At 36.1% G+C, this 21,507-nt stretch overlaps 1 protein-coding gene and 1 pseudogene across 1 annotated transcript in view; one reads left to right on the forward strand and one right to left on the reverse strand.

Moving 5' to 3' along the window:
• The window catches only part of DNAH12 (dynein axonemal heavy chain 12), a 226,315-nt gene that overhangs the window by 98,798 nt on the left and 106,010 nt on the right, over positions 1–21,507 (forward strand). Inside the window, 7 exon segments of the mRNA XM_044916801.1 lie at positions 5,379–5,498; positions 8,029–8,217; positions 9,349–9,500; positions 12,251–12,389; positions 13,453–13,619; positions 17,309–17,564; positions 20,605–20,904. Of these exon segments, the coding sequence (XP_044772736.1) occupies positions 5,379–5,498; positions 8,029–8,217; positions 9,349–9,500; positions 12,251–12,389; positions 13,453–13,619; positions 17,309–17,564; positions 20,605–20,904 (1,323 nt within the window).
• Positions 5,832–6,042, reverse strand: LOC110584769 (annotated as a pseudogene).

Genomic DNA, 21,507 nt, shown 5'->3' on the forward strand with positions numbered 1-21,507 from the left:
CATGCACAATTCACCCAATTTCTCCCAACGGTAACATTTTGCAAGGCTATATTGTACCACAACAAGGATATTGGCATTGATACTATCTACTGATCTTATTGAGATTCCCCTAGTTATATTTGTACTCAGGTGTGTGTTTTGTCTCTCTGGGTTTCATTTTAAAATGTTTAGTATTTTATAATTTTAAATATAAGTGCAACTTTGTGCCCTTTGCCCAATGTCTCCCCATTATCCCCACATCCCCACACCTGGTGACTACCATTTTACTCTGGTTCTATGCATTCAACTTTCAGATTCTGCATATAAGTGATGTCATACAATTTGTTCCTTTCTGTGTCTTTTTTCACTTATCATAATGTCTTAAAGTTCATTCATGTTGTTACAAATAGCAGGATCTCTCTTTTATTTTTAAGTCTGAGTAATATTCCATTATAGGTATTTATAGGACAATTTCTTTATCCATTTGTCCATCAACAAACAGTTTGTGTCCATATCTTGGCTATTGGGAATAATGCTGCAATGAACATGGAGTGCAGATATATCTTTGAGGTACTGATTTCATGTCCTGAACAGGGATTGCTGGATCACATAGCAGTTCTATTACTAGTTTTTTGAGGATCTTCCATACTGTTTTCCACAGTGACTGTACCAGTTTACATTCCAACCAAGAGTGCACAAGGTTCTCTTTTCTCTTCATCCTCACCAAGACTTGTCACCTTTCGTCTTTATAATCATCCTAACAAGTGTGATGTGATATTTGGTTTAGATTTGCATTTCCCTGATGATTAGTGATGTTGAATGCCTTCTTACACACCTGTTAGCCATTTGTATGTCTTCTCTAGAAAAAGTGTCTGTGCAGGTCCTTTGCCCATTTTTAAATTGGATTGTTTGTTTTTTTTGCTATTAAATTTTATGAGTTCCTTATATATTTTGGATATTAACCCCTTGTGAGATATATGGTTTGCAAATATTTTCCCTCAATTTATAAGTTGCCCTTTCATTTTGTTGATCATTTCCCTTGCTGTGCAGGAACTTTTAGTTTGATGTAGTCCCACTTTATTTTTGCTTTTGTTGCCTGAGTTTTTGTCCTATCCAAAAAATCATTGCCAAGGTCAATGTCAAGGAGTATTTCCCCCATGTTTTCTTCTGGGATTTTTATGGTTTCAGATTTTACATTTAAGTCTTGAACCCATTTTGAGTTGATTTTGGTGTATGGTGTAAGATAAAGGTCCAGTTTCATTCTTTTACATGTGGCTATCCAGTTTTCCCAATACTGTTTATTGAAGAGACTATCCTTTTCCCATTTTGTATTCTTTTATTTTTTTTTTTAAGGTTTATTTATTTACTTTAGAGAGAGAGAATGTGTATGTGAAGGGGGGGAGGGGCAGGGGGAGAGGGAGAGAGAATCTGAAGCAGACTCCTTGCTGAGCATGAAGCCCGTCACAGGGCTCGATCTCATGACCTATGGGATCCGTGACCTGAGCCAAAACCAAGAGTTGGACACTCAAGTGACTCAGTCACTCAGGTGTGCCCCCCCCCCCCACTGCCACCCACTGTGTATTCTTGTTGCCCTTGTTGAAGATCAGTTGACTGTATATGCTTGGGTTTATTTTGGATTTTTGATTGTTTCATTGGCTTATATGTCTGTTTTTACCCCAGTAACGTACTGTTTTGATTACTGGAGTTTTGTAATATAATTTGAAACCAGGACATGTGATACTTTCAACTCTGTTTTTAAGATTATTTTGGCTATTCAGAGTCTTTTGTGGTTCCACACAAATTTTAGAATTTTTTTTCTTTTTTTTGCAAAAATTGCCATTGGAATTTTGATAGGGATTGCACTGAATCTGTAGATCACTTTAGGTACTATGGGCATTTTAACAATGTTAATTTTTCCAATCCATGAGCACAGGATGTTTTTCCATTTATTTGTGTATTCTTCAATTTCTTTCATTAATGTTTTATAGTTTTCAATGTACAGATCTTTCATGTTCCTGGTTAAATTTATTCCTAAGTATTTTATTCTTTTTGATGCTATCATAAATGGGATTGTTTTCTTGATTCCCTCTTCAGATAGATCATTGTTGGTGTAAACAAATGCAATTAATTTTTGTATTTTGGTTTTGTATCCTGTAACTTTACTGAGTTTGTTTGTGCTAAAAGGTTTTTTTTGTTTGTTTTTGCATGGAGTCTTTAGGGTTTTCTACATATAGGATCATGTCACCTGCAAATAGAAACCATTTTACTTCTTTTCTGATTTGGATGCCTTTTATTTCTTGTCTGATTGCTCTAGTTAGTACTTCTTGTTGAAAAGAAGTGGTGAGAGTGTGCATCCTTGCCTCATACCAAATCTCAGAGGAAGAGCTTTCAGTTTTACCCCATGGATTATGATTTTAGCTGTGAGCTTTTCATAAATGTCCTCTATTTTATTGCAGAAATTTCCCTTTATATCTACTTTGTTGAGTTTCTTAAAAAGATTTTATTTATTTGTCAGAGAGAGAGATAGCGCACAGGCAGGGGGAATGGCAGGCAGAGGGAGAAGCAGGCTCCCCACTGAGCAAGGAGCCCAATGCAAGACCCGACATGACCTAAGCCGAAGGCAGACACTTAAATCATCTAAGACACCCAGGCATCCCTTGTTGAGAGTTTTTATCACAAATGGTGGTTGAACTTTTTCAAATACTTTTTCTGAATTTATTGAGACGATCATGTGATTTTTGTCTTTCATTCTGTTAATGTGTATATCACATTGATTAATTTGCATATCCCTTGTATCCCAGGGATAAATCCCGCTTGGTTATGGTATGTAATCTTTTTTGTGTATTGAATTCAGTTTGCTAGTATTTTATTGAGGATTTTTGTATCTATATTCCTCAGAGATATTGGCTTATAATTTTCTTTTCTTGTGAAAAGACTGGCTTTGGTATCAGGGTGATTCTAGCCTCAAAAAATGAACTTAGAAGTATTTCCTCCACTTCTGTTTTTTGGAAGAGTTTAAGAAGGATTGGTATTAATTCTTTGAATGTTTAGTAGAATTCAGCTCTGAAGTCATCTGAACTTTTCTCTGGGAAGTTTTTGATTACTACTTCAATCTCTTTGTTTTTGATCTGTTCAGGCTTTCTATTTCTTCTTGATTCAGTTTTGGTAGGTTGTATGTTTCTATGAATTTATCCATTTCTTCCAAGTTATCCAATTTGTTTGCATGTAATTGTTCATAATTATCCCTTGACGATACTTTTTATTTCTCAGGCATCCATTGTAATGTTTTCTCTTTCATTTCTGATTTCACTCATTTGAATCTTTCTTTTTTTTTTTTAGCCTAGCTAAGGGTTTATTGATTTTGTTTATCTTTTCAAAAACCAACTCTTAGTTTGATTTTTTTAATTGTTTTTCTATTCTCTACTTTTTTATTTCTATTTTGCTCTTATTTCAGTCTGCTAACTATTGGTTTAGTTTGTTCTTTTGTTGTTCTTTAAGGTTTAAGTTAGGTTGTTTATTTGAGATTTCTTCTTTTTTAATGTAAACATTTATTGCTATAAACTTCCCTCTTAGTACTGCTTTTGATGCATCTCATGAGTTTTCGTATGTTGCTTTAAACCACAGTTGTTTAAATACTTTTATCTTTTAACTTTTATAGCAGAATTAAAAGTGATTTTCCCACCACCATTATAGTAATATCCACCTTTGGTTTTATATTGCTTAAGTTATACCTGAATAAACCCAGAGGTAAAATGTATGCCTGTTAAACTCTTTGGATAAAACCATGGTGACTAAATTTTAAAATTCCTAATCATTTTCCATATCTTAAAAGTATTTTAAATATGTGGCTTTTAAAATTTACATGTATATTTAGTATTTTATGAGAAAACTTTATATATTATATTAGTTTCTTAGGGCTGTCATAACAAATTACCACAAACTTGGTGGTTTAAAGCAACAGAAATTTATTCTGCCACAGTCCTGAGGCTAGAAGTCTGAAATCAAGATGTTGGCAGGGCCAAGCTTCCTCTGGAAGCTCTAAGGGAGAATCTTTCCTTACCTCTCCCAGCTTTGGCTTCCAGACATTCCTTGCCTTCTGGCTGCTTAACTCCTGTCTCTTCCTTCAAGCTCACGGGGCCTCTAACTCTGTCTCTTCAGTGATTCTTAAAAGGATTTAGGGTCAGATATTCCAGAATGATCTCCTCATCTTGAGATCCTTAGCTACATCTTCCAAGACCCCTTTCCCAAATAGGATCACATTCATAAGTTCCTGGGATATGACATGGGCCTCTCTTTTTGGGGACTACCATCCAATCTGCTTCACACACACATACACACACACACACACGTGACTTACATATAAATAAATATATTGATATTGGGAAGGGAAAAGTAGTATTCAGTAGATTTTTTTCATCCTAAAACATTATTTTAGAGATAGGAAAAATATTCTGCACCTAAGAAAAAATGAATTCCACTTTGTGAAAATTTTATACAATGTCTTCATAGAGAAAATATAAAGTCATTTTTCAATTTTTTAATTTTAAAACTCTAATACTATATGTTGCAAATAATAGAAAATAGGCTCCACCTTTCTGATGAGTGATAGATTTTCTTCTCATAATTTATTCTCATATTTTTCACATCTAGTTAGTCCTCAGGACCTATTGACTTTTCCCTCCTTGCTAACTTTTATCTGTCCTCTCCTCTCCTCTCCATCCAGGTTCCTCTGACCATCCACTCCTTCCTCTTGTAGAAGCCTCACTTCTGACGTTTGTAATTTCCTACCTGAATCAATATAATAGAGCTGTTCTGGTCCAGTCTACATCCTTCTACCAGAATGATGGTTCCAAAATACAAATTCATTCCATTAACTTCATTTTCTGTCTGACTTATTTCACTTAGTACAATACCCTGTAGGTCCATCCAAGTTATTGAGAATGGCAAGATCTTTCTTTTTTTATGGATGAGTAACATTCCATTGTATATATACCACACTTCTTCATTCATCTATCGATGGACACTTGGATTGCTTGCATATCTTGCCTATTGTGAATAATGCTGCAGTATACAGGTGTGCTTATATCTTTTTGAATTGGTGTTTTCATTTTCTCTGGGTAAATACCCAGGGGTGGAATTACTGGATCACATGGGACTTCTATTTTTAAATTTTTCAACAGCCTCCATGCTGTTTTCCAGAGTGGTTGCACCAGTTTGTATTCCCACCAACAGTGCACAAGGGTTTCCTTTTCTCCACATCCTCACCCACACTAGTCATTTTTTATCTTTTTGATACTAGCCATTCTGACTGGTGGGAGAGTTTTAAAAATGAAATATTTGGTTTTTTTAATTCTCCAAAGAAGATGAAAGTAAAGTATCTTACTTTTTTCACTTTGCAGGAACTGATTCCTACAAGCGATAGCAATGTGGTTGTATCTCTCACACACCTCTTTGAGGTACTACTCTGTAATGTGCTGGAAAATGATCCTACAAGCAAGCATATTCGTGTTTGGATTATGGTAGGTTTTATACTTAATGTAATTTTTCATTTACAGAATAAAATGTGCCTCTGGAATTGATAATTGTATTGAGGGAGACATAAGATCCAGAGCTGTTTTTTGGTGAGCACCAAAGGAATAGCTGAAGGCATTGAAGTCACCCTGACCTGGTATTCTGACTTAAAAAAACATTTTAAAGAAAGTAAAATATGCCCAAATGAACCCAAACTGTCTTTTTTTTTTTTTACTTTTTTGTTGTTTTTATCATGCACTACATTAATACACTGCATAACCTTCTAGAAGGGGTAGATGAGTAAGACTGAGTTATTTTTCATCAATCAGGAAAATGCTTCCTTAATCGATATTCTCCAAACTCTTTGACACATAGTAATGATTAACTCCAGAGACCCGCCAATCTCTTTGCATCAAACTCCACTGATATGGATAATAGGCAACCCTTTTTTCCTTGCCCCTGTTACTGAACCTGTGGATGTGCGCCGGCTATGCTGGGGATGACCAAGCACACGGCCTTGACACCGATCCCGGGCAGGATCTCGAACCACATCGCAGCGTGGTTGCCAGAGCCAAACCCTTGCCTTCCCGGCCCAGTAAAGGTGACCTGGCCTCCTAAACTGTCTTATTATTTATGAAAGATCATAATTTGATAAACAATAAGGTGACTTAATATTAATCCAGTAGCAACTTTAGGTGAATTAATTTTGTCTTAAGGTTAAGTCATGATGTAAGCTGCTAAAAGCTGGCTGTGGGAGACCAGAAACAGGCATCCAACCAGTTGGGTGGAGCGTTGCCATCAGGGTTCATAGGGTACATTGCTGGGGGGATGTCTGTGGTCTAGGTAGCTAATGTCTAGGGGTCAGAGAAGACCAGAGAACAGGACTCTAAGGGAGCCAGAGGAAAGAGGTATTTGGTTCTCTTCCCTGGTCTGTGCTTCTTTCCCATCTGCCACCTTATTCAGAAATATCTTCATCTTCTCTACTGAGTCTACCTTCTCTTCTACTCTGTGATGATTGGGGTTCCCTCCCAGTGCCTCCCCTTCACCTTGTCACCACAGAAAGTCCTCTACCTCAGACACCTCACATTCCCTGCTGATCTTCACCTCCTTTCCTGCTCCCTTTTCACCGTTATTAGAAGAAACTGAACAGACATGTGTGAAGCTTAATTTATTTATATTCCTTTTTCTCCCAAAGTTTGGAACTCCCTTTCACAGAACTAGTTTTTAATATTGTTCCATACCTATCAGTGTTACCTGTTTATAAAATGAAAGCATTTTAGGAATAGTTCACCTATATAACCTTCATTTTATATCTGTATCTGTAGAGAGAGAGATATAGACCTGTATGTATGACCTTCATGTTATATCTCTATTATCTCTATCTCTATCTATCTATCTCTATAAAGTTTCATTCTATTGGTAAGCCTAACTCCCTCAATTTTTTAAATGGTTCAGAATTACTTTTAAAGATTAATATAAATTGATACCTGGTTAAAAATTTTCTCTTAAAGTATATTTGAGGGGCTCCAGGCTGGCTCAGTTGGTAGAGCATGTGACTCTTGGTCTCAGGGTCATGAATTCAAGCCCCACATTGGGTATAGAGATTACTTAAAAAAAAAAAAAAGAAAAACATATTTGATTATATTATATATATTATATATATATATATATAATATATATATATATATATATATCCACTCCTTCCTCTGGATATATATAATTTGGTAGATTTTTTAAACTGGATAAGCATGTACCTAGAGTAAAATTCAAAAGGCAAAAGTAGGTTTTCTATCCATACCAATGCCCTAGCCACCTGCAAGGAAACCACTGTTACCAGTGCCTTAGGTAGCCTGTTAGAGGTATTTGATCCATACTCTCTTTTATATGAATACATTTTTACACTTTAGCATACTATACATACTGATTTGCATCTTTTCTCACATTGTATCTTGGAGATTGTTCAAGATCTGTATACTTATTGAGTTACTTTTTTAAACAGCTGCATGCATTCCAGTATACATAACATAATCTCATTAAACAGACCCTTATTGAAAAAAGTTGCTTCTTATTTTTGGCTGCAGAAACAGTGCTGCAGCGAATATTCTTGTGCATACATCATTTTACAGGTGGTAATATATTTAAGGACAAACTCCTAAAAGAGGAATTCCTAGATCATTTGATATGGGCATGTTATTCTTTTTTTTTTTTTTTTTTAAGTAGACTCCACACCCAGCATGGAGCCCAACATGGGGCTTGAACTCACAAACCTGAGATCAAGACCTGAGCTGAGATCAAGAGTCAGATGCTTAACCAACTGCACCATTTAGGCGCCCTGCTATGGGCATTTTAAATTTAGATAGATAGTGCCAGAGAAATAATGTTCTCTGTGACTTAGCTGTGCTCTATTCCACTTTATCTGTAGACCTGGCCTTTTCCAAATATGTTGACCAGGCCTCCTTAATATGTTAAATTTTAGTTAATTTGTTAAAAAATTGCTCTTAAATAATTAGTTTAAATTAATTTTTTTTAAACCAATAGGCTAGCTTTATATTTTCTTTGATTTGGTCCATTGGAGGAAGTTGTGATACAGATGGTCGGATCATTTTTGATACTTCCCTACGGTCAATCATACTGGGAAGAGATGAAAACAACCCAGTGCCTGAATCTGTGGGTAAATGGGAATGCCAGTTTGATGAAAAAGGTCTGGTCTATGACTACATGTATGAGGTATGATGTAAAATGCTTTTTATGATAAGTTCTAAAACATCAAGTATTGGATCAGCAGGCAGAACTGGGTTCCCATCCTGATGTTGTTTTAACCCCTGTGGTTGGCGTTTTTGTCCCGTCTCTTTAGTTTCTCCTCCTTTGACTTGTGGATAGTGTAGATAAACTTTCTTTAGGACTATTTTATAGTTTCAGATTTAAATTAAATTATTTTATCCACTTTAAAAAATTCACAAAAAGATTCTTTTAAACAGCAAGCATCTGAATAATCATTTGATTCACGCAAATTTGACTTCACAGAGACATAAGATCTGCAGAGAGCCTTAAGTACAATTTTCCCTAAATCTCATGATTTACAGATAAAGAGGCAAGCCTAGAAAGGCAAGTGGCTAGCAGAACCAAGACCCGAATACAGCTCTCCTGGCTACCAGAGTAGAAATCTTTCCCTACACCAGGCTAATACAGAATTTTAAGAATATGACCAGAGAGAGAGTTTAATCCTCATTAGTCACAGTGGGAAGTCAATAAAATAATCTCTAAAATCAAAAAATCAAGAGATGATAACACAAGCATATTCTTTGAGTTGGAGATGAATCCCAGAATGTCCAGCTTAAAGAGGTAAAGATAGAGTGGCTGCTGGAGAAGAGAAAACAAGAGTGGGAAACTGCTGTTTTTCCCAACTTCTTTAAAAGTTTTGACTCTAAAATATGTGCATATATAACTTTGATAGAAACAAAAGCTTAAACTTAAAAAAATTAAGAATATGAATTACTAAAGAAACATTCACCCAAACTTGCAAAATTACCACCATCCAGACACATGCCATATATGTGTACAATTTGCCAGGAAATAGGAAAAATTTTTGATGGTATTCATAGCACTGAAGCAGAGGGATAATCAATCCAAAGAAAAATGTGTGTTTCTTAAATTGGGTGGTGGATTCATGGGTGCTTATTAATTTACTTCATGACTAGAAAATGTTATATACATTATTTTAGATGACTTACTCCTCTAAGAAGGTTTTATTATGATGATAAACTAAGGTTTTTAAAAGCAAATATGATATCAGTATGTTAAAGGGCCTTTCAGATACCAAGTGCATGGTTGTATTTTAAAACTTATGTTCTCTTGTAGTTGAAAAACCGAGGTCGCTGGCTCCATTGGAATGAATTAATTAAAAGTACTAATTTGGGAGAAAAACGTGTCAGGATTCAAGATATTATAGTCCCTACAATGGACACAATTAGATATACATTTCTAATGGATTTGAGTATTACCTTTGCAAAGTAAGAAACTCTGTTATGAACATGCATTTTAAATATAACGGGACCATTCTAATAGGATCGTAGGATTTTCTTTTTTTTAAGAGAGGGAGAGAGTGGGAGAAAGAGTCAGAGGGAGAGAGAGAATCCCAAGAAGGCAGCATGGAGCCTGATGCAGGGCTCAATCTCACAAACCTGAGATCATGACCTGAGTTGAAATCAAGAGTCATATATTTAACCCACTGAGCCACCCAGGTGTCCCAGATCATAGGACTTTTGAAGTAAACTTGGAGGTCATCCATTTTCAGATAACAGACCCTGAGGGACTAACTGACATGCCAGCAGTGGCCTCTGTTACTAGTGGCAAACCTAGAATCCAGGTTTTCTATTGCCTACACCAAAAATTAGCTGCTATACTTCGTTGCCTCATAAACTACCTTATGTTTATTGTATTAGTAACAGCAGACTAAAGGTCAGTTGCAGTGTTATTGGTAAACAGGTATGCATTCTACACCTCAAAAGTTTAGTATGCTCCTGAGTATCGACTATGATCCACATTCTCCCATTTAGCATTTTTCAAGTCTGTCCTATGCCAGTTTTTCATAACTTAAGATGAACATGGAAATCTCAGACTTAGATCAGAAGAGCACATCAAAGAAGAGGACATGAAACTTATCAAAAGCCTAACATGTACTATAGGCATATTCACACCAACTTTTCTAATAATGTTCTTGTTTTTCTTTTAAAATGTTAGGCATAATTTATCATTAATACTATTTAAACTAGACAAGCTTACATAATATGCATGAATGTCATGGTTGGTTGTTTTTGATGAAGAACCTGTTTCTTCATCACCTGGGTGGCTCAGTCAGTTAAGTGTCTGCCTTCGGCTCAGGTCATGATCCCAGGGTCCTGGGATTGAGCCCCGCATCAGGGAGTCTGCTTCTCCCTCTCCCTCTGCTACTCCCCCTAGCTTGTGCTCTCTCACTCAAATAAATAATAAATAAAAAATCTTAAAAAAAGAACCAGTTTCTTAGTGAATTTTCCAACAATTTTATCTTGTTTATTAAAAAAAAAATTAAAGGAAAAATAGCCCATGAGAATATTATTGTATCCCTATTGTTACACTTAAAAAAATTTTAAATCCAGTGTAGTTAATATACAGTGTTATATTAGTTTCAGGTGTACGGTATAGTGATTCAACGCTTCCATACATTACTCACTGCTTATTTGTTACATTTTTGCATTTCGAGGCTAATATTGAAAAAGGCAAGGAAGGGATTTGCCAATTCTGGGAAATTCCTAGTATAAGAGCCCTTCTGTTCCATGAACCACTTGCCAGAATAATGCTTTTTAAACAATTTTAAAAAATTTTTTAGAATAATGCTTTTAAATGAATACATCAAATACAGAGTTACAAAGGAAAGGACATATTGAAACACATTAAAATATTAAAACACATTAGAGCTATGGTAGTAATACGTGTGCTGCTTTACTGACACATTAAATAATACAGTCTAGCAGTGGGTCTGATGCCTATCATAATTTCAAAGAAGTAATAGGCATAAGTGATAATTTTGAGACATCTGTAACCATTGTAATATTTAGAATAATATCTGTGATTTCTATTAGTGACAAAGACACAGGTACAATTGATACAATTGGTCTGTTTTAGTTAAGGATAGTAAAAGTCAATATATAACCTTTTTGTCATCCAAGTTCACAGATTCTCTGGACACTGTCTAAAAATTTCTTCCATTGGTCCATGGGCCCCAAGTTCAGCACAGTATTTTATTAAAAACTTTTTTTAATAAATAGCTTTCCATAAGGCAAGTGTTACTCAGACTGAAACATGTAGGTGTACTTTCAGGGGCCACTGTAGTTCTAAAAGAACTTTAATTTTATGTTTATGCTTCAATGATAATTTTTTAAATTAATATTAGCATAATTTGGGTCCCTTAGATGACCTCTTAGAACACTGTGCTCAGGTTTAGCGCCAGTCCTTGAGTTTGTCTTTGTGTATTGGGTGGTGCCAAGTTATCCATCAAAGGGTCAGTATTTAATTTTTCATTCTAAACAGTATTTCTCACGTGGGATTCCCCAGAGTTCTGTGAACATAAACTCACAGGATTTTTTTTTTTCCATTTTAAATTAATTATGATAACTCAAGAATGAGAAACCCTGTCTTGAGGCCCCACTGAATGGAGAATTCCTTAGAGTTTGCTTTTGGACAAATGTTTTCAGTTAGTAACTGATTCTAAAGGCTATTCTAAAATGCTATTTTAGATTTTAAAACGCTATTAACAGGTATAATATAACTATTAGCTTTAGACTTCACTGTCACCTAGTTTTTTAATAACTAGGAAACAGCCTAAACCAGTCTTAATGTCATCATCTTATTAGTCTCTTACACACTGTACCTCCAACTAAAAAGTACAAATATGTCACTTTTCTGAGGAGAAAAACTTTAGCTTTCTTTGCCGAAAAGCAAAGCATCTTATTACTTGTTTATGAGTGTTTTTGGAGTATAGCAATGTTACATCTGTCCAAATAATAGTTTGTTACTATTAAAGTCTCAGTAACAGGAAGCAAAAGTGTGTGCCAATCATCACTTTTACCAGTCTTACATGAAATAATAGTGGTAGATTAAAATGTGAATTTTTAGATGAAGGTGATTTCATTACTTAAGTTTTCAATGAATTCCAGCCTTCTGTAGTAGAAATGGTATTCTGACTTTTTCTCTTTTTTAATGATATGTTCATTGTTTCATAAAGGCCACTGCTTTTCGTGGGTCCGACGGGTACAGGAAAATCAGTGTATGTGAAGGATAAACTAATGAATCACTTGGAAAAGGACCAGTATTTCCCTTTTTATGTTAATTTCTCTGCACGGACCAGTGCCAACCAGGTTCAGGTTAGTTTAAAGCCAGAAACATGGGTCCATAATTAACTTTTTTTTGCCTTATTTGATTAGTGTTTAAAATTGTATATTAAATGAGCAGCTGTGTAAGTCTTCTATAAATTTAAATGAAACTTCAGAACTTTTGTTTTTGGGATAAGTAAGTTTTTTAAAAGTTGTAAGGACAAAAGTTCAAGAGAGCATTTAAAAAAATTTATGTTCCCATTTTTATTAATTAAATTCCTGGGTTATAAATTATTTTAAACATACCTATTTAAAAACAAAGGATAAAAGACACCGCAATTAACTGATAATTTCCAAGAGCATGGTAATGTTGTAATCACATTCAAGGGAACATTTTTGCATTAATTCTGAATTATTGAGTTTTGTCATCCTTTTTTTTTATTAAGCCCAAGAAGAAGCCACAATTGATAGAAGAGACTGGGGGGAGAGAGAGAGAGAGAACTTTCAGTTGTTCTTTCTAGACTCTTCTAGATGGTCCTTAAGGGCATTTGCTGCTTACTGAAGTTCTGTCCATGATCATTCAAGCCATGGACTATTATAAGACCTTACGTGACAGGAACCATGCAGTTGTGCATTCCCTTCTTTGTGCCAAGTTGAAAGTTCTGCATGAGACCTTTTCTAGTCACTATTATAATCATCCATGCCTAAATTTATGTCCATTCTCACCTGTCCTATGGGGCTCATTTCTGTTGTTTTAAGCCTATAGAATTCCTTTTATTTCAAAATCTTATAAATTTAGATTAGTGCTTTTAGATATTGAATAAGTTAGAGTTAATAGATATGTTGGGGTATCCAACAAGGAAAATATTTTGTGTTTATGTGCAATATAAATATATAAATATGTATATATAACAATTCTGAGCACATAGAAGGATTTCAATAAATGCTCTTTGATATTGAATATAAGGTTTGATATCACCCTAAAAATGAATAAATATAAACACACACACAGTGCTTCCTGGCTTTATTTCCTTATATAATTAGACTGTAAATTCTTTTTCCCCCCTGGTGTTAAGTATGGCTTTAAATACTACTATTCTTCTTTATATTTTAGAATATTATTATGGCTAGATTGGACAAAAGACGCAAAGGAGTTTTTGGACCACCTATGGGAAAGAAGTGTGTAATTTTTATAGATGACATGAATATGCCTGCATTGGAGAAATACGGAGCTCAACCTCCTATTGAATTACTACGACAATTTTTTGACTGTGGGCACTGGTAACTATTTAACTGGAGTCTTAATTAGCCATGCTGAAGTCATTTTTGTTCTCTTTTTCTATTTTAGTTTCTCACATCAAAGTAATCCATTTTTTCAAGTTACTTATGGAAGAAAATGGTTACTCAGATTTTTTTATACAGAAATTTTTGGAAGACTTTTCTATAATTTTTTTTATGACAGTCTTTCCTGTGAATGTGTGAGTTAGATTACTGGAATGAATAATCCAGTATTGGAAATGTATTTATTCAATAATGGAATAAATTCTTTCCTTTTCAATTATTATTTTCAATCCTTGAAAATAACTTACAGATTACATCTTTCAAAGTACTATTCTCCAAGGGCTGAGAATTTGTGGGTAGGCTTCAACCTAAGTAACCATAATCAGCATCTCATGTTTCTGCCATTTTAAATTCTCTGTATTTTCTGTGACTGTTTGGGACTACCCGTATCTTTGAGATAGCGTGGTTTTGACACCAATTCCATAGATAGCTCTTCTGCTCCCTCCATCCCATTTTTTAAAAAGACTTATTTATTTATTTTAGAGAGTATGTGTACATGCCGTTGGGGTGGCGGGCAGAGAGAGAGGATCTCAAGAAGACTCCCTGCTGAGTGCAGAGCCCAGTGCAGGGCTAGATCTCATGACCCAGGAGATCATGACCTGAGCCAAAATCAAGAGTGGATGCTGAATTGACTGAGCTACCTAGGCACCCCACCCTCCATCCCATTTTTATGATGCTATGGTTAGTTTCCAACATGTAAGACATTGTGTCTCTTAAATTCTTCATTTCCTCCTCATACTTTTCTAATCCCCAGTATGCATGATTTTTTTTTTACCTGAGGCAAGGATAGACTAATTTTGAAGCTAAGTCATATTTTAGAAATACATTTTTGTTATTACTTCAGGCCCTGGGACTCCTGCCTCCAGGAGTTAACTGCTGTTAATAGTGTATTCCCTATTCTGTCAAGGTTTTTTTCTATGCAAATATAGCTTTATTTTTAAAAATAGACTCCTATTACACAATGTTTTATAACTTATTTGCACTTAAAATTTTTTTGAAAACCTATCCATATTGTTTATCTCATTTTATTGGCTTTTTATTTCTCATTTTGTTGATTTCTAATACAGTTTAAATGTGTGGATCCTGCCATAATTTACTTAACAAGCTCCTACTGAAAGTTATTAGGGTTGCTGCCAAAAAAAGGTCGTATTTTCATACTTTCTGCTAGGGATACTGGTAAAGACTGATTTCTCCCACATCCCCTGCCCCCTTTTTGCAAGAACTTCAGTGTTAAAGGACTTAATGGCCTATCAGTAATAAGCACATTTTCGATCTGAGTGGTTCCAACTAAATTGAGCCATTTATATATTTCTTTCCTTTTTTTTTTTAAAGATTTTATTTATTTATTTGAGAGAGAGAGAGGGAGAGAATGAGCCAGGGGAGAGGCAGAAGGAGAAGGAGAATCAGACTCCTTGCTAAGCAGGGGGCCCTACATGGGGCTCGATCCAGGAACCCTGTGATCATGACCTGAACCAAAGGCAGACACCCCTATATATTTCTTTCTAATTAAAATTTCTTTAGACCTTTGTTGTTCCCCATTGGGTCTCTTTTTAACAAAAGTGTTATAGGTACTATTTAGATATTTTTATGTACTCTGAAGATCTGAGATGCAAAAACAAAATCAGGACTTTCCTGTAAGTAGTATGACTGTATGATTGTTTGAACTGGAACATTTCTGAGCATAAAAGAGGTGTGTTACTAATAATTACTCCAGGACAAGCCCACTCAGAATTGTCCTAGGCAAAATGGGACATATGGTCACCCTACCTATAACCAGCTACAAACAGGAATAATCTCTCATCCATGCTTCTGGATTTGGAGTGAGGAGAGACCAAGCAGAGAGTCAAATTGGAAAGAAGAGTAGGAAAGAAAGGGAAGGGCAAAAGGAAGGGACATTCCCACAATAGCCAAACTGTGAAAAGAGCCAAGATGTCCATCGACAGATGAATGGATAAAGAAGATGTGGTATATATATACAATGGAATATTATGCAGCCATCAAAAGGAATGGAATCTTGCCATTTGCAATGATGTAGATGGAACTGGAGGGTATTATGCTGAGCAAAATAAGTCAGTCAGAGAAAGACATGTATCATATGACCTCACTGATAGGAGGAATTCTTAATTCTTAATTAAGAAATTAAAGAATTAAAAAAGAATTAAAAAATTCTTAATTAATTCTTAATTTGTTTGAGGAAACAAACTGAGGGTTGCTGGAGTGGTGGGGGGTGGGAGGGATGGGGTGACTGGGTGATAGACACTGGGGAGGGTATGTGGTATGGTGAGCGCTGTGAATTGTATAAGACTATTGAATCACAGACCTGTACCTCTGAAACAAATAATACATTATATGTTAAAAAAAAAAAAAAAGAAGATAGCAGGAGGGGAAGAATGAAGGGGGGGAAATTGGAGGGAGAAGCGAACCATGAGAGACTATGGACTCTGAAAAACAAACTGAGGGTTCTAGAGGGGAGGGGGGGAATGGGTTAGCCTGGTGATGGGTATTAAGGAGGACACGTTCTGCATGGAGCACTGGGTGTTATACGCAAATAATGAATCATGGAACACTACATCAAAAACTAATGATGTAATGTATGGTGAGTAACATAACATAATAATAATAAAAAAAAAGGGAAGGGACATTCTAGATACCCAGAATTTGGACAACATAATCAGTGTCACTGGAAGGAGAAATAGAGTGCTGCTTTAAAAAACATTCTGTCCAGGGGTGCCTGGGTGGCTCAGTCAGTTAAGTGTCTGCCTTCAGCTTGGGTCATAATCCCAGGGTCCTGGGATCAAGTCCCACATCGGGCTCCTTGCTCAGCGAGGAGCCTGCTTCTCCTTCTGCCCATTCCCCTGCTTGTGCTCTCTCTCTGTCTTTCTCTCTGACAAATAAATAAATAAATAAATAAATAAATAAATAAAATCTTAAAAAGAAAAAAAAAGTTCTGTCCAGGGGCACCTGGGTGGCTCAGGCAGTTCAATGTCTGACTCTTGATTTCAGGTCAGGTCATGATATCCAGGTTGTGAGATTGAGCCCCACATCAGGGCGTGGAGCCTGCTTAAGATTCTCTCTCTCTCCTTCCTCTTCCCTTCCCCCTGCAAACCCCCCCACCCCCAATACCAAAAATGTTTTGTCCAGAGACTGGTGATTGCCCGAGGATCAGCGGCTGGGTGGGGGGGTGGGTGAAATACGTGAGGGGGGGTCAAAATTACAAATTTCCAGTTGTAAAATGAATAAGTCATAGGGAAGTAAGGTACAGCATGGTGATTACAGTTAATACTGTATTGCATATTCAAAAACAGCTAAGAGATTGAATTTTGAGAGTTCTCATCACAAGAAAAATTGTCACTATGTATGGTGACAGATGTTAACTGGACTTGCTGTGGTGATCATTTTACAGTATATACAAATACTGAGTCATTATGTTATACACCCAAAACTAATGTTGTCAATTATACCTCAATTTAAAAAATAAAATTTATTTTTAATTTTTCTACTCCAACCATTTTTTTAGGATTCTTCCTTTTAGAGAAGCTAAAATCAGATTAAGTTTCTAGGCATTCTACATTTCATTCCATCTTATTGGCTTTTAACTGATTGCTTTGGAATTTTTATGTGCTTTCAAGGTATGATCTTAAGGACACAAGTAAAATCACACTGGTTGACATCCAGCTGATCGCTGCCATGGGTCCTCCAGGTGGTGGAAGAAATCCAGTCACTCCCCGGTTTATTCGACATTTCAACATCTGCTCTATTAATACTTTCAGTGATGAAACTATGGTCCGAATCTTCTCATCAATTGTAGCATTCTACCTGAGGACTCGGGAATTTCCTCCAGAGTACTTTTCAATTGGGAACCAGATTGTCAGTGGGACAATGGAGGTGAGCGAATACTGCGATACAAAATGTTTTAGTATTACATATTTTCCTAGTTTGGTTCTTTTTTTTTTTTTAAACATTTTTTTCCCTTAGCCATCTACTTTGGTCTTCAGTGTCAGAGAAGCTGTTAAGAAGGCTTGAGAACAGAAGATCATGGGCTTTGAAATCAGGGACTCTAACTCGGTTTGAGCCTTGACTGCTATTTCCAAGCTATGTGGCCTAGAGCAAGTAATTTGACCTTCCATAAACTCAGTTTTTTAATCACTAAAATGAAAGATAGCACCTATTTCACAAGGCTGTTCCAAGGAAATCATTTAGAATCAGTATCTGCCACATTACGAGGGTTTCCCTAATTGTTAGGTTTCTACCCTGTTGTTTATTAATTTTCTCTCTCTTCCCTTCCATTCTTCATGTTTGTCTTTTAAAAGACAGAGAAAGGGGCATCTGGCTGGCTCAGTTGGTAGAGCATGCAACTCTTGATCTTGGGGTCATGAGAGCTTGAGCCCCACACTGGGTATGGAGCCTACTTTAAAAATAAATAAATAAACAAATATTAAAAAAAATAAAGAGGGAAACCTCTGCAGCTTATGAATGAATACTTTTTTTTAGCCATACCACATATCTTAGGAATGGCAGTGAAAATATAGTAAGAAGGAAACACAGGGGTGGGAACAGAACACAAGATGGCCCAATGGCTTTGCTTTATTCAGGGTGTGTTATCTGCCATTGCTTGGGAGGCCAGAGCCAACCTCATCACTAATGATAAAAGGAGAAACTGTGTGTAAGGTAAGTGAGTGATGATATTACTGAATTAAGCTTTTCTGGAGCCCTTGATAAAGTGGGTTCACTGTGGCATAAGTGCAATGAGAAGTACAAAACTCCCTAGAATCATCCCATTGGTTTCCAAGAGCACACTGTATCTATCTAAAGTGTCCGCCTTGTTCTGGTGGAAAATCTGTGCTGTTAAAATAGAGAAACTATGAGCAAAGTGATAGTACATTGAAATTACAGTACTTATTCCGATACCAGAAAAGTGCTTCTATTTATAAAATATGATTTATGTATTTTGGGCATCTCCTGCTTTGAAGCATTTTAGACCTACCATGTGGAAGCTAGGAGGGGGGATGAATCATAGAACACAGATAAATAAAAAATAATTTCATTTGTTTTTTTTGTGTGTGTGGAGGGGGGGCTATATTATAAAAGATTTCATTTACTGTCCTTAAAGAAAATATTAAACTTTATTTGGTAAGTTCAGCATATAGTAAAATCATACTTTATTTCCGTATTATAGCCAATTGTTTAAACTCTTTAAGAAATGACAGAGATTTTTAGTTCTTGTGTGGCAGTATTCAAAATAACACAAGTAAAACAGCTAATAAAAAAAAAAAAGTTTTCACAGGCACCTGGGTGGCTCAGTCGTTGAGCGTCTGCCTTCAGCTCAGGTCATGATCCCAGGGTCCTGGGATCGAGCCCCGCATCACGCTCCCTACTCGGCGGGAAGCCTGCTTCTCCCTCTCCCATTTCCCCTGCTTGTGTTCCCTCTCTCACTGTGTCTCTCTCTGTCAAATAAATAAAATCTTTAAAAAAAAAAATAGTTTTCAGAAAGCACTGCTTTAGATTTGTCGAGCCATGCATATGTTCAAATATAAAGGACCCAAGGTTCTTCTCTATCTCTATTGTGACACAAAATTTCACATTTAACTGTTGGCAGAACTTGTGGGCTATTTGAAAATGTGGTGCAATAGTATTTTGAACCTTGGATTTCGAAAGACTGCTGGCCCTTTCACATTTTCCAGATCCATTATAAGAAACTTACAAACAAGTGTAAAATGTCCTTAGCCACTATCTCCCAGAGTCAGGACCCATTTGCCCTTCCTCCCTGATTATTCCTCCTTGCTTGTTAAGGTAAATGCCATGTTGTTGTACTGTGTTTTGGCGTGTGGTGGCTAGGTTCTGCTTACCACGCTTCCCTGCGGGTGTGGTAACCAGACTGAATTGCCATTATTTGCTTGTGTGTACATGATACCAAGGCAGCTGGCCAGTGTAACTTCTCCCACACAACCTGTTTTGACTACAATTTTTTTAACCAAATTGTAAGCATAGCTTTTATTAACCTGGGTAGGAATTTCTCATTTATATATAGCGTGTGCTTTTGGTCATAGTTTTCCATTAGTGATTCCATACTGATACACTAATCCAGTGGTTTTGTGCACACGAAAGGTAATTTACTACAAATGATTCTGGTACAAAAAAATAAAAGAGGCTTTAGCAGGCATACATGCCTGGGATACCGATGAAAGAAAAAAAAGAATAAAAAAAAAGAGCTGAAGAAGAGGCAGAGAGAAAATAGGAGCGAAGGGAAGGAAGAGAATCCATTGATTTGTTTTGAAGTCAAGGGTAGTCAAAAGGAAATTGTTTCATCCATCCCTTCATTTGGAATGCTTCAGAATGAGTTATCTTGGTTTCACTTTCTGCTAAAGTTTTTGCTAATTATTTAATCCCGGGTCATTCAACTTTAAATGGAACAACTGTAATAACTGGGAGATAAAAACATTGTCCTTGGGTTTGGAAGGAATCTGATAATTTTAAGTTCCCTCAACTTCAAAATGCCTGTGATAAACCAAAATAAAAAGCTAAATGTCATGCTAGACTTGGTACTGTACAATTTTCCAAACCAATATAATCTGATAAGATAAATATTTTATTTTATTTTTTAAAAATTGGTGACTTTTTTAATTTTTTAATTCTTTTTAAGATTTTTTTAAAGATTTCATTTATTTATTTGACAGAGAGAGACACAGCGAGAGAGGGAACACAAGCAGGGGGAGTGGGAGAGGGAGAAGCAGGCCTCCCGCGGAGCAGGGAGCACAACGTGGGGTTCGACCCCAGGACCCTGGGATCATGACCCGAGCCAAAGGCAGACGCCCAACGACTGAGCCACCCAGGCGCCCCTAAATATTTTATAGAATATACTATTTGTTACATGACTTTGCTTATTATAATAATTTTATTTTTGCTTTGTTGCTTTTTTCATATTCAGATATATAAACAATCCATGGAAAATCTTTTGCCCACTCCCACGAAATCTCATTACACCTTCAACTTGCGAGATTTTTCACGTGTCATCCAGGGCTGCTTACTCATTGAGAAAGATGCTGTGGAGAGCAAGCACACCATGATCCGCCTGTTCGTCCATGAGGTTCTCCGTGTTTTTTATGACCGGCTCATTAATGATAATGATCGATACTGGCTGTTCAATTTAATCAAAGCTGTGATAAGGGACCATTTTAAAGAATCTTTTGATGGTATCTTTTCACATTTGAGGAAGGAGAACACACCAGTGAGTATATTTAGTGATTCTAAACAAATTAAAATTGTACAATAGCATGGATTGTTACAATCAACTTATCTTTAAAAAATACTCTTGCTTCTTAACAATCATATTTTTTTAAACTTTCCTCATTGATAAGTATTTATTTTGAGAAGATTTGTCTTCAGAGGAATTATGTAGGTAACGGAGAAGTTATTTAAAGAATAAAACCTTGGGGCGCCTGGGTGGCTCAGTCAGTTGAGCAACCCTCTCTTGATTTTGGCTCAGATCATGATCTCTGGCCGTGAGATTGAGCCCTATGTCGTGCTCCATGCTCAGTACAGAGTTTGCTTGTCTCTCTCCCTCTGCCCCCCCACCCCGGTTGCCCTTGCCCTTGCTCTCTCTCTCTCTCTCTCAAATAAATAAATAAAATCTTGAAAAAAAGAATAAAACCTTATATGATAGGGATTAAATGGTATAATGAATGAAAAGTGCTTAACATGGTGACCATCCCTTAGTAGTTACTCACTCAGAATGACTTTTCCAGGCTCTGGGGGGAAAAATTCATATGACAGAAAAATTTCTGTTCTTTTTATTTTTGGAGGATATAATATAATTTCAGGTATTAATTTT

The sequence above is a fragment of the Neomonachus schauinslandi genome, chromosome 1, assembly GCF_002201575.2.
Source record: "Neomonachus schauinslandi chromosome 1, ASM220157v2, whole genome shotgun sequence".
Lineage (NCBI taxonomy): Eukaryota > Metazoa > Chordata > Mammalia > Carnivora > Phocidae > Neomonachus > Neomonachus schauinslandi.